Source organism: Cryptotermes secundus, unplaced genomic scaffold, assembly GCF_002891405.2.
Source record: "Cryptotermes secundus unplaced genomic scaffold, Csec_1.0 scaffold526, whole genome shotgun sequence".
NCBI classification, from domain to species: domain Eukaryota; kingdom Metazoa; phylum Arthropoda; class Insecta; order Blattodea; family Kalotermitidae; genus Cryptotermes; species Cryptotermes secundus.
In genome coordinates this window covers 388,479-401,466 of record NW_019721013.1, presented here as the reverse complement: position 1 = coordinate 401,466, position 12,988 = coordinate 388,479, and the positions used below count along the sequence as shown (strand labels likewise).

General features: G+C 39.1%; 1 protein-coding gene across 1 annotated transcript in view; it reads left to right on the top strand.

Moving 5' to 3' along the window:
• LOC111875261 (T-box-containing protein TBX6L) overlaps nucleotides 1-12,707 on the top strand; it is a 36,632-nt gene extending 23,925 nt beyond the window's left edge. The window contains exons 4-6 of the mRNA XM_023871345.2: nucleotides 4,793-4,930; nucleotides 7,855-7,954; nucleotides 9,788-12,707. Coding sequence (XP_023727113.1) covers nucleotides 4,793-4,930; nucleotides 7,855-7,954; nucleotides 9,788-10,275 — 726 coding nt within the window. The 3' untranslated portion in view covers nucleotides 10,276-12,707. The remainder of the gene's footprint in view (nucleotides 1-4,792; nucleotides 4,931-7,854; nucleotides 7,955-9,787) is intronic.
• The last annotated feature ends 281 nt before the right edge of the window (nucleotides 12,708-12,988 follow it).

The following is a 12,988-nucleotide window of genomic DNA, read 5'->3' as shown; positions in this document are numbered from 1 at the left end:
AAATCCGCCATACTTTTGGTGATGACTCTGGTCCCGCTTTTGGTATTACGGAACTCAAAGTCACCACTGACCACATTTTTAAGTTGCTTTTGTAAGTGAATGAGGTTCACTGTGGTCGTTATAATTATTGGGGGTGGCCTGCCTGCTCTACCTGATGAATCCACCTCCAGAGTAGTGGCTCCCTCCTCCAGCGCAGTGGCTCCGTCACCAGGAGTGTCGATGTCCATTCTCGTCACCCTGAGAGGAGCAAAGTAGTTGCGGGTAGGCACCTCTTTGGTTTGGATGTTGCCTGTGGCAGCCGCTGCCTTCTTTGAAGTGGGGGCAGACTCGGTTGTGCTCTGCCGTTTCCGCCTTCGGACCTCTTTGAAGTCTTCCTCTTGGGAGGGCTTCGTCTGGGTTNTAGCCAGGCACCGAGGCGCCCGCCATGTCTGGCACGGCACGACACGACACGACACAGGCCTCAAGCAAAATCTGATAATTTTAACAACAAGACTGAAAATTTCAGAGCTACCAGCAATAGAACTCCATTATACTCTCCTTGAGCGTGAATCAGTCCTGTCCTGTCAAACAGACAATCTCAAATCCACCACTCGATCCCGATTCCGCATCGAATCCAATCCGCTCTGACGTATACAACAGCACACTAACTCCGAATCTAACTCCTCAACTCCACTCACTCAACCTGTCCGAATCCTCTATCCAATCGTGTCTCGATATCTCACCTCCTCCTGTCTATATTCCAGCGCTCACACATCCTGGGAACATCCCACATACTATCATGCTATTTCTACAGCGCTCACTTTTCACAATCACGCGCGCTAACCAATCAAATTGCTTCCAACGCTCACATTTATACTGCACTCACTGTCTAGTCATTACATGCACTAGCCAATCAGCGCTCAGCAAATTTTCGCTCCTCCATCACGCTTTATATAAAAAGGAGCAGCTTCAGTCTGCAGTCTTCAAGCAGTCTACAAACAGCACACTTCGTCGCCAGCCCTCGGTCTTCGGAGGCATCGTCACTTTGCTGCGCCAGGCACGACTGCCTCGGCTGTCAGGCGGTCACACCCGACTCACTGGGCAACTCCGCTGCCTGGACTCGCCGGCAGTCATGCCCGACTCACTGGAAACTGGCATAGCTACCGCCTCTCCACTCCTGCGACCGCGCTCCGCAAGCAGACGTCTTCCAGCAACCAGGCAACTCCCGGCAACGGCTGCACTGCGACCAGGCCACTGCCTCAGCCGCCGCAACCAACATCTCTTTCTACCGACATATGTAGCACTACTTCACTGGCTGAACATCCCAGCAGCCAATGGTCCTTTTCAGGAACTAAAAACTTTCCGAAGACATGGGTTGTCATTGGAGTAACAACAAAACCCCACAATCTACTATTAAAAAAGAACACAACATTTCACAAATTGCATCTGTTTCTGTCATCAGGATAAATGGTGGGGAGGGGCGCATACTCTGTTAAGGGCACAAGACTAGGCTAGTGATAGGTGATTAACTCTTTCTGATGGACCCAGATAATTAGGTGTCTGTGCACCCTTTCACCTGAGAACAGAGGCAGATCCAGTTTTTGCAAAATTTTGATTTTGTTCAGAAACTCTCTAATACTAGAAGAACAGATTTCATGCTTTTGTCTGATGTAAGGAGTACAGCCAGCTTCAGAAATGATGGGTTTCTAGAATCCAACTGAGACAATGGAAGATGTCCAAAATTGTGTCAGTTCACCTTACAGTGTACAACTATATCTTTAGACATGGGCAGTATACTCAAACAGGAAGGGAGACACTGAATGAATTATTCAGGGTTCACTTTTATGATTCAAAATTGATTGATAAACTATACGATGGATAGGGTCAGAAAAACCTGGGCACTTGCCAAAGCAAAACGAACAGGGTAGACCGGAACCTGGCCAGAGTCAAAATTAACCAATCAAAAATCAAGTGGGCACTGAATGCCTTTAGACCATTTAAGTCAGGGGAACAGATGGAATTGTACCAGCACTTTTGCAGCAAGGGGCAGAACTCTTAGTTCCACACCTATGTCGCATATATAGAGCCTGCATTGCATATGGTTTTATCCCCATGGCATGGAGGCAAGTTAAGGTGACATTTATCCCAAAACCCGGGAAACTAAATTACACCGAGGCTAAGGCTTATCGTCCTATCAGCCTGTCATATTTCCTGTTGAAAACAATGGAGAAAATAGGGGATAGGCATAGCAGGGATGGGGCATTGAGGACATATCCTCTACACCGTAACCAACATGCCTACCAAACATAAATCTACTGAAAGTGCACTACACAATGTGGTAACACGCATAGAAAGTGCAATTGAACACAAGGATATTGCCTTAGGAGCATTCCTTGACATAGAGGGAGCTTTTGATAGAACCTCATTTGATATAATCAGACAGGCTGCTGGAAAGCATGGCATAGACCCTGCAATATGCAGGCGGATTAATGCTATGCTGGAAAGCAGAACCATAGCTGCCACACTATCAGGAGAGACCCTGGGGGCATCCACGTCTATGGGGTGTCTGCAGGGGGGTGTGCTCTCACCTCTGCTGTGGAGCCTGGTCGTTGATGATCTCCTGTGAGGACTTAATGATGATGGGTATTATACAGTAGGTTATGCTGATGACATAGCAATCCTCATAAACGGAAAATTTCTTTCGACTGTATCAGAGCGTCTTCAAACAGCTGTGTACATGGTCCAATAATGGTGTGAAAGAACAAGCCTTTCCATCAATCCTAATAAGATGGTAATTATACCGTTTAGCAGGAAGACCTTAAGAAACTGACCCTCTTCAATAAGACGGTCTGGCTCTCCAGCAGTGTCAAGTGCCTTGGTCTAGTATTAGACAAGGGACTGACATGGAAAAATCAACTGGACAAGGTCATCAATAAAGCCTATAAAGCTTTTTGGACATGCAGAAGCATGTTTGGTAAAACTTGAGGACTGCAGCCGCACGTTGTGCATTGGATATATGCTGCGGTTCTAAGACCCAGAATTACATACGGCGCCACAGTATGGTGACCCAGAGTTAAGCTCAAGACAAGCAAGGCAGAACTTAGCGAATTGCAAAGGTTAGCTTGCTTGGGTATCACAGGAACAATTCGAACACTTCCAACAGCTGCACTGGAGACACTCCTTGGACTCCCCTCACTGCATCTACAGTTGGAGGCAGAGGCCAGGGCAGAAATCTACCATCTCCAGTGCAGTGATCAATGGAAACCTAGATCTGATGGTTTCGGACATGCAAACATAACTAAGAACATGAAAAAAGAACCCATATTACACATGGGGTCTGACAAAATGATACTGAGACATGTATATGAAAACACTTCACAGTCAGATTTCCTGACAGGAGTGAATGGGAAGATGGGTTTCAGCCCGATAGAAAAGGGGGACTGATCTGGTATACAGATGGTTCCAAGATAAATAAGGGCACTGGAGCTGGTGTGTACTGCCATGGCACGAGGCGGAAACTTAGTTTCTGCCCTGGGCAGTACACGACAGTATTCCAGGCAGAAATACATGCCATTAAGGCATGTATTATGGAGAATCTAGATAGGTACTACAGAAATAGGAACAGCTACATTCTATCTGACAGCCAAGCTGCACTTAAAGCACTTGACAAACACCAGATCAACTCAAAATTGGTCTGGGATTGCCACCAAACTCTCATGGAACTGGCCAAACATAACAGGGTACATACAACTGATATGGGTACCGGGGCATGAGGATATTGCTGGTAATGAAATAGCAGACCAATTGGCCAAGATTGGAGCTGAACATCCATTCATAGGACCTGAACCAGTCTGTGGCATCTCTACAGGAGTTACCAGAAAGGCATTCAGGGACCGGACAAATATGAATCACAAGAAATACTGGGGATCCTTGACTGGACTCAGGCAAGCAAAGGAACTCATATGAGGACCCTCTACTAAAAAAGCGAAGGAACTGTTGAAGTTAAACAGGAACCAGCTACAATGGGTAGTAGGACTATTTACAGGACACTGTCACCTTAAAGGACACCTCTTCAAACTGGGACTAAGTGATAGTCCAACTTGTGACAAGTGTCAAGAAGAAAATGAAACAGCCACACATATCCTGTGTGAATGTGAGGCCTTAGCTTATTTAAGATTATGTCAGTTGGGTCAATATTTTATGGAACCAAGTGACTATTTCGACACACCACGTACAAAATCCTGCACTTCATTCGAAGCGCAGGATTGCTGATGGCATAATCAGAAGGGGAGGCACAATAGATCACTGTGGTCGCGGTGCAAGGACCAAGAAGGCCCACCCCTTATACATTCATTCATTCATTCATTCATTCATATCTTTGGACATTATCCATCGTTTTGTCTCTATCTAAAAACAGTCGTGTTTATTTTTCAAAACACAGTGTTTTGGAGACTAGATTCTCTCTCCATCTTCAGGTAAAACCTACTCAGTTGGGCCCAATCGATAGAGCTAGTCCCTATAGTGTCTATTGATTGGGCCCAACTGAGTAGGTTTTACCTGAAAATGGAGGCAGAATGGATAATATCCAGAGACATAATATTTGTACCAATGTACTCGTACCATCGTCACAAACTTTTAGATCTTATTTACCTTACACTGTACCTGTTATAAAGAACTGTGGCTGTAGCACATTTGTCAGATCCTTGTAACATTTTCCACATTCCAGGTGCATGAGCTACTAAATTAGCCTGATGTAACACTAAATGCCAGCAACAGTTTAAATTGTATATAGTGGTGTTGTTTGCTTCTGCAGGTGGTTCTGACATCAATGCACAAATATGTGCCCCGTATCCATGTGATCAAGACATCGGATATTATGGCCCTGTCATGGAGTCCTACAGCCACATTCACGTTTCCAGAGACTGAGTTTATTGCGGTTACAGCATATCAGGTAACATTTTGCTGTGCTTATGAAATCTCTTGAATTGAAGAACTTCAAATTATGGACCAAGCAACAATTTGTTCTGAATTTTATGTACATTTTGGGAATTCATGTCCAGTGTACTTGTTATGCTTCACATACAGTATGTTACTCCTTTTTCATTTGAGGATTCTATGATGGAAGACACAAAGAGTGACTATTTGCTTAGTTTATGAAAAAGTTAAATAGCTCCATCCAGTGTAACTGGTTAAGATTTTTTTCTCCTATTTCAGTTATTCATGCCCTTACATGTTTCGATCTTCAGAGACCATCTTCAGAAGGACACCTTTACATCAATACAGTTAGAAGCCACTATTACAGTACATGTTCTAAAAGTTAAAACATATACATACAATATAAATATTATACAATTGGGTGTAAAATCTAAAGTCTTTACAAATACAGCGGCTGTTCCAATACATTAAAATATTTATAGTTAGTTTGTTAAGATTCTATTGGAATTCGTAAATCAAGCTGGTTCGTGTCGTCCATCTTATGATTTCTTTTTCATGGGGGCCAAATGTGTGCCACCTTGTTGTTCTCGAGAAGAGGGTTCTTTAGAACATGCACTGTAATAGTGGCTTCTAACTGTATTGATGCAAAGGTGTCCCTCTGAAGATGGTCTCTGAAGACCGAAACACGTAAGGGCATAAATAATTAAAAAAAAAAAATCTTAACCAGTCACACTGGGCGGAACTATTTAACTCTTTCATAATATTACTAGTGTGATGGACCAGAATGAATCAAATCAAATTTATTCACTAAGACTTAGAGAGTGACTAGCAACATTTATGTGTGACTGTATGAATCAGTAATTACATATTATCCAATTGAGGGAACTGGAGTAAATTTAAGGATTACTACTCTCATAGTCTTGCTGCTATGTGAACAGTTTTAGAGGCTGCAATAATATAACAACCTGCTATACCTATTTGACAACCTTTTTAATGAATATTAATGAAATAAAATTTGTATGCAATACTGAGATAGTAGAAATTATGATATAAGCAGTTTATTCTGTGAGGAAATGTAATGATTTATTTATTTGATCGATACTTCAGGTATTCCATACAGGTGATAAGAAGTCACCACAAATATAGAAGTAGTCCATTATTAAAATTGAGTACAATAATAACAGTTATAACACACAACCTTGTCAATAAATAACACTGTGTAATCAAGGACACTATTTGTGTCAGTCACAACAATATTTCATATAATACACTAAAACATAATAACACAAAAATAATATACAAAAGAATAACACAGCTGTAAATAGATAATATAAGGAACAATTACACTATATATGATCCATCATTATTCTGACCATTCAAGGTATTTTTTACTGAATAAAAGGATTCCTTTAAGAAAGAGTTTTTAGTAACTAATTTGAAATTTTTAACATCATATAACAGTTCCCTTATGTCATGCGGTAAATGATTGAAAATTTCTATACCCACAGAATAGGCACCATTTTTGCATTTGGTCAAATTTACTGATGGTATGTGTAAATTAGTACTTTGTTGTGTATTTATAGTATGTATTTCATTATTAATTACAAATTGGTGTACAATCTTTACTACCAATAACAATAAAGAAAACATATATTGTGAATAAAAGAGCAGTATATTTAGGTGTCTGAAAAGTCCCTGACAAGATATTTTAGGTTTCACATTCATAATGCTTCTCATAATTCTTTTTTGTACTATAAAAACATTTTACTATTAGTCGCATTTCCCCAAAAGGCAACACCATACATGGTAATAGAATGAACATAAGCAAAATATACAGTTTGTGAGTCTTCTATAGTTAAAAACAATTTACGAGATCTAATAACAAAACAAGCAGAATTTAATTTAGAAATCACTTTATTTATATGCTCTTGCCAAGATAATGTCGAGTCAAGAGTCACACATAAAAGATCTGTGTAGTGAGTGCTATTTATTTTTGTTCATATACTCATACTTTATTGGAGAATTATCGATTAGACTCATTTTCATTTTAAAATACATATAATAAGTTCAAAGTCAATGAATTAGCTTGAAACCAGCCTATTATCTTACCAAGAACAGTATTGAGATTTTTTAAGCTGCATAAAATCTGAAGTGAATTAAGTTAATATCATCCGCAAATAGAGTAGGTTTTGATATATCACTTATTACAGCTGGTAAGTCATTAATATACAACAACAACAAAAAAACAGTGGTCCCAGAATCGATCCTTGAGGAACTCCCAATCTAAATTGTTTTCAGACTAAGAAGCATTTAATAGATGATTTATCTCTTATTACTACTCTTTGGTATCTATTATTTAAATAAGAGGCAGTCAATTTAAAAAATGTTCCTTGTACACCATAAAAATCCAGCTTCTTCAGTAATAATTCATGATTTATGCTATCAAATGCCTTGGTCAGGTCACAAGAGATTCCACCAACCAATTTTTTATCATAAAGTGCCTGCAACATATTATTAATTAAATTAAATTAAATTAAATTTCCATAGAGCTATTTTTCCTGAATCCATACTGCTCAACAGTCAAGATGTTATTATTGGATATGTGTGTGTGTGTGAAGTCTATTAAAAATTACTTTTTCAAAAATTTTGGAAAATGATGTAAGTACAGAAATTGGCCTATAATTTGATATTTCAGACCTTTCGCCTTTTTGTATATCGGATGCACTTGTGAGTATTTCAACTGTGATGGAAATATGCCTGTAGAGAGGGACCTATTACATATATAAATAAGAGGCGACATTATAAAAGGCATACTTTATATTTTCATAGGTATTTCATCATAACCATAGGAATTATTATTTTTAAGAGATTTAATAATATCTTTCATCTCATTACTAGTTACANAATTACCAGACAGGTTGACCTGTTCTCTAATTTTAGAATGAACAAGTTACTGCATTGAAGATTGACAACAACCCATTTGCAAAGGGATTCAGAGAAAATGGCCTTTCCTTTGTCAAGCGGAAACAGAATGAAACAGGTGAGTTTATCTGAGCTGGGTCAGTTCACTGAACCATCAGACTTGCCTATCATTGCATGAAGCAGCACTCAGATCTTCAGTTCGCTTTCTGAACTTAAAACAAAATGGATACCTTTACTTCCATCTAGTTCCAGAGTTAAGAATGCATGCAGCTTTTCCTCCACTTCCCGCTTCATCTTCAAGCCATGCTGCACCATCACATTTACTTTTTCCTGGTCGCCAATGCCTATGTAAAAGGCTGTGTTTAGACATAAGTGGTTGGTTTTTGGTTTTAAACACATTTTCACTGACAACCATGGAGACATCGGTCATAAGAGGATTTGAACAGTTTTGGAAATATACCCACAGCGTAATGCTTCCAGTTCCTTTGTTTAATTAGCTCAAAAATTTCAAACTCAAGGAAGATTTGCATTGGGCACAAAAAGTGTGCTTTGCTCATTTCTGCTAACTCCGTTCAAAACAAGTTTTGCTTTCATAAATAGTTAGCGATTTATGCTACAAGTTGGAAGGTCACGGGTTCAAATACTGATGAGGTCATTGAATTTTTTCAGTTGACCTAATCCTTCCAGCTGCACTATGGCCCTGGGGTTCACTCAGCCTCTAACAGAAATGAGTACCAGAAATTAAATAAATAATTTTCCTGGGGAGTAAAGCACAGCCGGCGTGTAAGGCTGACAACCTTGCCACCATTTTTGAGCCGATTGTCTAGATAATGTGGGACCCTCAACGTCTCACAACCCTATGGGCTTGCATGGCCTGTTACTGGGCTAGCTTTACTTTTACTTACCCTCAAGATACATACAGAAATGTATATAGGTCTTCTCATAAAGCATTTGTTGTTACTGTCCAGCCCTTCTTGTGAAGCTGCCAATTGTGCAGCTGCTCAAAAACTTTCCAGCATTTTGTGGAACCCAAAGGTTCCTTACCATGTTCACAAGAGCCCTCCAGCGGTCCTATCCTGAGCCAGATCAATCCAATCCATACCACGCCATCCTATCTCTCTGAGATCCATTTTAATATTGTTCACTCACCAATGCCCTGGTCTTCCCAGTGGTCTCCTTCCTTCCAGATTTCCCACCAGTATCATATATGCACTTCCCCTCTCCCCCATTCGTGCTACATGCCGTGCCCATGTCATCCTTCTTGACAAAGTTCTTCTAATTATACTTGAAGTAGAGTACAAGTTATGAAACTCCTCATTATTAAGTTTTCTCCAACCTCCTGTCACTCCATCTCTCTTCGGTCCTAATATTCTCCTCCACACCCTGTTCTCAAACACCCTCTGCCTATGTTCCTCCATTAATGTCAGAGACCAAGTTTCACACCCATATAAAACCACAGGCAAAATTATTATTTTGTATATTCTAATTTTTATATTTTTAGACAGCAGACGAGAAGACAAAAGGCTCTGGATTGAATGATCTGAGTTCAGTCTCCGCTTAATTTCCTCCCGAATCAGGTTTTGATTTGTTATAGGCGTTCCCTGATATTATGCTTCTAGGTGATTAATTTAAATTTCCTGAGTCATACACCCAGAAGCAAAATTTAAATTCCTTGACAAATTTTAATAAAAACAGTCAGAACCAAATTTTGTGAAATCTGTTAAGAATTTTTCAAATTGTCACATAACAGCTGATAGACAGACAGACAGACAGACAGACAGAAATTGGTTCACTTTTGTAAGTTTCCATTTCAGACACACTAGTGATGCTGTGTGTCTGTTCTTCCCCTTACTCAGATTCTAATGAGGTTGAATGCATACTAAACATACCTCAAGACCATGTCCAGTATAATTGCAGTGCAGAAGTGAATTAACAAATGTAATGAATGAAGTTTCAGCTTCACACAGAAAGCGACCCTGCCCTGAGCGCAGTGCCTCACCCTCCGTGGACTGTGTCCAGACAGCTTCCCTACCAGCTGCAGAGGACTGGAACAACAATGGTCACAGCACAGAACATGTTCTTCCGGTTATACAAGATCAGAATGAAAGCAACTCTGTACTTTCTATTAATTGTCTCAATGAAGAAATTTCAACAGCTGTTACCAACATAAATTTAAATTCCAATAGTTTGAATTACCCATGCCAAGGGTTATACCAACCATACTACCAGCAGCACAATCAGCCAGTATGGAAGTGCCCTTACCTGCCTCCACAAACCCCACTACCACCACAACCCTCATTATTTCCTCCTTTTCTCCTACCCTGTCCATGCTACATACTTCCATACATTCAGCATTATATGGAATACCCAGCTCAGTCCTACCTCTCACATTTGAATTCTCAGCCATATGACTACTCAGTCCGAGAAAAATCTAGCTAAACAATGCATCTGGTAGATTGCAATAGTGGATGCTTTTCTGGAGGTTTGTAATAATGGTTGAATGTTGTGCTGCACATCATCCTTTGTTTAGGAAATATTGAATATAATGACATTTTGTGTAAGAGCGTTATGCCTGGTAACAGAAACGGATCCTGTTTCCACAACATGTTACGCATATCCTGAGCAATGGTCAGTGTCAAGCAAAATATTCCTGTAAGGCCATTATGGATTTATAAAGTAGTGTACATACTATGTGAAGTGATTCATACTGGTATATAGTAAATGTAAGAAAGTTAGTGTTTAATTTAAGTTTTGTGATCCATTTTCAACCTTGTTTTATGATGAGGAAACATCATTGTTAAAGGAGACATGATTCTGTTATTTAGATGGTACAAGTTATATCTGCCGTCAGCTGATGGAGATGCAGCAGGAGAATTAGCTGGTACAAATGCAACAAAAAAGTGGGGTACTTTTGATCTCATATTACTGCTAAGAGTAGTAGTTAATTAATATCAATCAGTAAATTTAATCAGAAAATGTATGTTTATTTTGTCATACTGTTACATTCATATGTAAATCATACACGATATTTTATTGTGTGTCTTACAAGTATGTCCAGTCTTACTGATACAAAAGTGAACAAATTATGTCTGTTAAAATTGTTTTGGCTAATCCAGAAGTTGGAAGGCACTCCCTCATTTTGTTTTCATCTCATTGCTTGTCTGACATGAGAGCGCAAAAGGATGTAGAAAACTCCTGAACTTCTTAAGGCATTTACTATTATTTAAAGGAGTTTCTGTATTCCAAAATATTTGCAAAGAGCAATTGAAATTGAAGCTGTAAGTTTAAAATTGTAGATCTGCAGTTAAACATTATTTGAAGGAAATGTCATTAAATGTATATGTTATCAAATATGAATAGAAATTTTAGTTTCTCAAGCTAGAAGTTAGCTAATATGAAGTCATGCTTTCCTTTCTTTAACAAATTAACTGACAGAAAGAGATAGGGTGGAAACATTTTATTTCAGGTCAAGCCAAGACAGAGACCATGTTTCTGTAGTGTTCTTTATTTTAAAGCATAAAATTATATGAAAGTAATAACCAGAGACATGTAATGTTCTGATCGCTAAATCAGGTAATTGTTTGAAGCCAGCAATGACAATTTTTTTTGTTTAAGCAAGGTGAGTTCATTGAAGCAGTGAGAGATAAACTCACGAAACCATAACTGAGCAATTGGTGGACACACACATGCATATATACACACAGACACACATTTAAGTTTTCTATGACAATCTAGTGGATTTATAAAACTAAGCTGAGGAAAATCTTCAGTGGGGAAAATTAGCATTTGAGACCATTGAAATTGAACCTTGCATGTGGGAAAACATTAAATCAGGGATAAATAAGTTGGAGTTCCACCAGCATTTAATGGTTTAATTTTGTGAATCATAAATGTATTTCAAACATGCAAGTTTTTTATTTAGAACTATCTCTTTTAAAGTTCTGTTTTCTATTGTTTAGAAAATTAAACATTGAAATGCAATCAAAGTGCAACTGCTTACGTTTTCATTCCCACTCCAATCTTCATTATAATTAACCTTTCCCCTTGTTTTTGCCTTCATTTTCCTTACGTAATGCTTTTACAACCTAACTACGTAGGAACTGGGATAGTTCAGTCAGCACAGTGACAGGTTGCAGTCTGGATGGCTGGTTTTCTTTTCATGGTAAAGGATAGGAATTTTTCTCTGCTCCACAGTGTCTAGAATGGCTATGGGGCCCACTTGGCCTCCTATCCAATTGGCACTGGGGGCTCTGTCCCCCCAGATAAAGTACTAAGAATGCATTCACCTTAATTGCCATCCCCTCCACTGGTCCATATGACTTCATGGTGTCGTATTTAATTAATAAAGCACAATGACAAAGATACCATTTACTCAATAATGAATTCAACATTCTGCTTTAAAAGACTTATTCTAACTTTTCTAGCATTATACCTAAGAAGATAGACTTATTTCTAATCACCACTGTAAGAACTTCAAACTCTTCATTAGAAGAGAGGCAGAAGAGCTGAGTCTCTCTCTCCATATTCTGTCAGACCAGGCCAGATGTCTAGTTATGCAATAAAATTGAAACTTTTATTTGTCAGTAACTGGCTTACTTGACTGTCCATTCCGATGCCGTGATGATACTCTAAAATAAGCAACGACTCCTTTATGCAAAGGTCTCATTCTTATCCGAAAATTTCAGCACATGATGGACAAACCAGAAGTGAAAAACTGGTAGTTTAACTTAATTTCATTTTATTTTCCATATATATCCATACAGGTTATCAAACCAGGATGTGGAAATGGTCCTTTTGAATACAGATACATCAACATGCATATACAAAATTGCACAAGTCAATCGAACAGAGTCACTTACATCAATCTATAAACATAAATAATATTATAAGATAAAACAATTTAATGCCGGTCACGGCAGCCAAGCGGTCTAAGGCATGTACTATCTTCGCTCGCTTGGAAAACAGGATCGTGGGTTCAAATCCCACTCAGGGCATGGATGCTTTTGTGCGTTTTTCTGTGTTTGTGTACAGGTAGAGGCCTAGCGACAAGCTGATCACCCGTCCAAGGATTCCTACCGATTGTGTAAGATCTAGAAAAACCGAAGTGAACGGAAACTTCATGGAGGTAGGCCTAGGCCCACTGGGGCTGTAG